The sequence below is a fragment of the Gavialis gangeticus genome, unplaced genomic scaffold (genome assembly GCF_001723915.1).
Source record: "Gavialis gangeticus isolate Ggan-Ray unplaced genomic scaffold, GavGan_comp1, whole genome shotgun sequence".
Taxonomy (NCBI): Eukaryota; Metazoa; Chordata; order Crocodylia; family Gavialidae; genus Gavialis; species Gavialis gangeticus.
In genome coordinates this window covers 26,701,158-26,704,040 of record NW_017729006.1, presented here as the reverse complement: position 1 = coordinate 26,704,040, position 2,883 = coordinate 26,701,158, and the positions used below count along the sequence as shown (strand labels likewise).

At 44.2% G+C, this 2,883-nt stretch overlaps 1 protein-coding gene across 1 annotated transcript in view; it reads right to left on the bottom strand.

Moving 5' to 3' along the window:
* Window positions 1-2,875, bottom strand: part of BMPER (BMP binding endothelial regulator) — a gene marked incomplete at its 5' end in the record, with an annotated part of 307,337 nt that extends 304,462 nt beyond the window's left edge. Inside the window, 2 exons of the mRNA XM_019509034.1 lie at window positions 1,474-1,559; window positions 2,791-2,875. Coding sequence (XP_019364579.1) covers window positions 1,474-1,559; window positions 2,791-2,875 — 171 coding nt within the window. The remainder of the gene's footprint in view (window positions 1-1,473; window positions 1,560-2,790) is intronic.
* Between the last annotated feature and the right edge of the window lie 8 nt (window positions 2,876-2,883).

The following is a 2,883-nucleotide window of genomic DNA, read 5'->3' as shown; positions in this document are numbered from 1 at the left end:
GTATTCAAACTATAAAGAGGATCGTGTGTGTGTGTGTGTGTGTGTGTGTGTGTGTGTGTGTGTTTTCCTTCATGCTTTACTTTTAATCCAACACAGGGCTTCTGCTCCTTCCCATGTAAATTGCTTCCTCACTGCTTGCTTCCTTTTGCAGGAGTTATGTGACAGATGTTTAGGAAAGATAAGATCCAGAACCCATTATAAAACACACTTTTTCCCCTTTTATTTCTTTACTCTCTACATCCCATTCTTTTCTTCCCAAAATATACACTATCTGTTCTTTCTTATTAATATCTAAAGATTGACATTGGGTCTCATGCAAAATCCACTGAAATCAATGGAACAATACACGTTGAACTGAGTGTGTTTTGGATCGGGGTACTGTGCTTCTTGCAACTGCATGGAGTAGCTTCCCAATAAGCAGTCTGGAACATTCTTTTCTATATATAAAGCTACTATAGTGCTGAGAATTTTAGAAATATTATCACTAATAAGAGTGGAGGCTCCTTGATATTCAGTCAAGTAAGGGAAATCATTGCACAGGTAATAATCAGAAGATGCACCTCTTTCCTCACCCTCTGCAACATGAAATAATCTTTCAGAGGATGAGGAATTATGTTTACATGCATTTCTTCTTTGCATTATACAGTAAGCTAAGATTTGGTTTCATTTTTAACAACATTATACATGCCAATTTATTTTTCAGCAACTTACGGACCCTCATTTGTCTTAGGTTGAGCGCATTTCCTTAGCTGAAAGCCAGTATAAGAATATGGCATATTTCCTCAGGGAAAAACTATGAACTTGCATCATTGTAAACTACTAGAGCAGCTGAATTCCCAGAACTAATAACAGTGTCATCTTCAGAGAAAAGCTTTCTGATAAAAGCATCATGTGTGCTTCCATTGTCCCTTTATTACAATATAGTTAGGGATGCCTGAAATATATACTGCATTATCCTTGTAAAACTAAAGGTTTTTTATTTTAAGTTATTTTAATATTATGGCTTTATTAACTTGTTGTGTCCTTTACTTTCATCCTTTGTGCAGTTTTTCAGCAGTCACTGTCTGACATTAGGTAGAGCTAGACTGAAAGCAGTAGCATCCACAAGTACCCTGTACTTTACCCTCCTTGCTGTGTTTGTAGGTAAGATCTCCACAGGACTCTTTCATGCTGAAGCATTTCTGACTTTGAGAAAACAGTGTTTGCTATGACTTCACATAATGAGTGCAGTGAACAGTAAGTCCCACAATGTCATATTAAAGTCACTCATAAGACTGTGTCAATGAGTTTAAAGTCCAAGATATGATTGCAAGATAATGGACAGCAATATTTCCTGGTTAGCTCAGCAGTGAGATAACCTTGTATTACATAAAGGCAACAGATACCCAAGGCTTGATTATATAATGTGTTGCCTTTGTACAGTTACTTTTAGACTAGGGTGAAGTGCTCTTAAGATCTGAAATCCAAACTTACCAGGCAAATGCACATGATGCAAGGATTGTCCGTGATAAATGGTATCTGCAGCACTTCCCCTTCATTTTCACATCTTGCAACTGATCCTGAGATGGAAATCAAAATAAAAAATACTTTCAAATTTTAATTCATTGGCTGGCTGGCTGGCTGGCTTTAGAATCTAAATTCAAATTTAATTCATTCCACAGTCCCTAGCCCTCAGTTTTAAATTTCTCTCTTTATTTGTCTGTCTTAACCAAGAGCATGAATAATAAATGTAGAGAACCTATTCACTTCCAAAGGGGCATTTTGCTACAAGTAGCTTTATTATTATTTTGTACAAGACCTAGACTTTGCTGGATGCTCAGTTACAGCAAAGAGATGCTTTTCCTTTTCTTAGCATGTCCACGGCAATGAGAATTTCATGCAAGCAGTGATGCTTTCACACTGATTCCACCTATAGCCCATCACAGTCTGTGGAAAGATGTCTAGTCACTCCACTCTTCACTTTGAAGAGGTCCCATTACTACACTCCTAGGCATCCAATGCGTTATCTTTTTTTTTTTGGTGGAGTCACACTTGAGCTCAAGGCCCCTGTCACTGGTTAGCCCTGGATTCTCTCCCCTTGGGATTGCTTTGTGAAACTTAACACTCCTAGAAATGGACTCAACATCTTTCTTTATGTGAAGTCCACTCTGGTGGCAGGGAGGAAGAAGGAGCTTAGGTCTTCACCTGCCTCCAATGCCCTAACTACATCTATAATGTTTTATCGGAAGAGGAAGGGGAAGAGGAAGAAGAGGAGAAGGAGCAGGAGGAAGAAGCAGCACTGATGAGGCCACATCTAGAGTACTGTGTCCAGTTTGGGGCCCCCCTCTACAGAAAGGATGTGGACAAACTGGAGAGAGTCCAGCGGAGGGCAACAAAAATGGTCCGGGGACTGAGGGACACAACTTGTGAGCCAAAGCTGAGGGAAACTGGGCTTATTTAGTCTGGAGAAGAGAAGACTGAGAGGGGGGGATTTAATAGCAGCCTTCAGCGACCTGAAGGGGGGTTTCAAAGAGGATGCTCCGCAGTGGCAGAACAAGGAGCAAGGGGCTCAGGGCGCACCAAGAGAAGCTTGGGTCGGATGTGAGGAAAAACTTTCTCAGGAGGGGGCAGGAACGCGCCCGGAGGGGGCTGGGATCTCTCCATCCTCCGGGCGGAGGAGCCGCGGCCGGGCGCGGGGGCCGGGGCCGGGGCCCGTTCAGGCTCCGCGGGGCTGCAGGGCGGGGAGAACGGCGCTGTCAAGCCCGCCCGGGTCGCCTGCCCCGCGAGGGGGCTCCCCGCGCCCGCCCTTACCTGTGAGGAAGGAGGAGGCCAGCGAGAGCTGCACCCCGAGCTGGCTCAGCAGCAGCAGCCAGGCGGCCCCGACGCCCCGTCGCCCGCCCACCC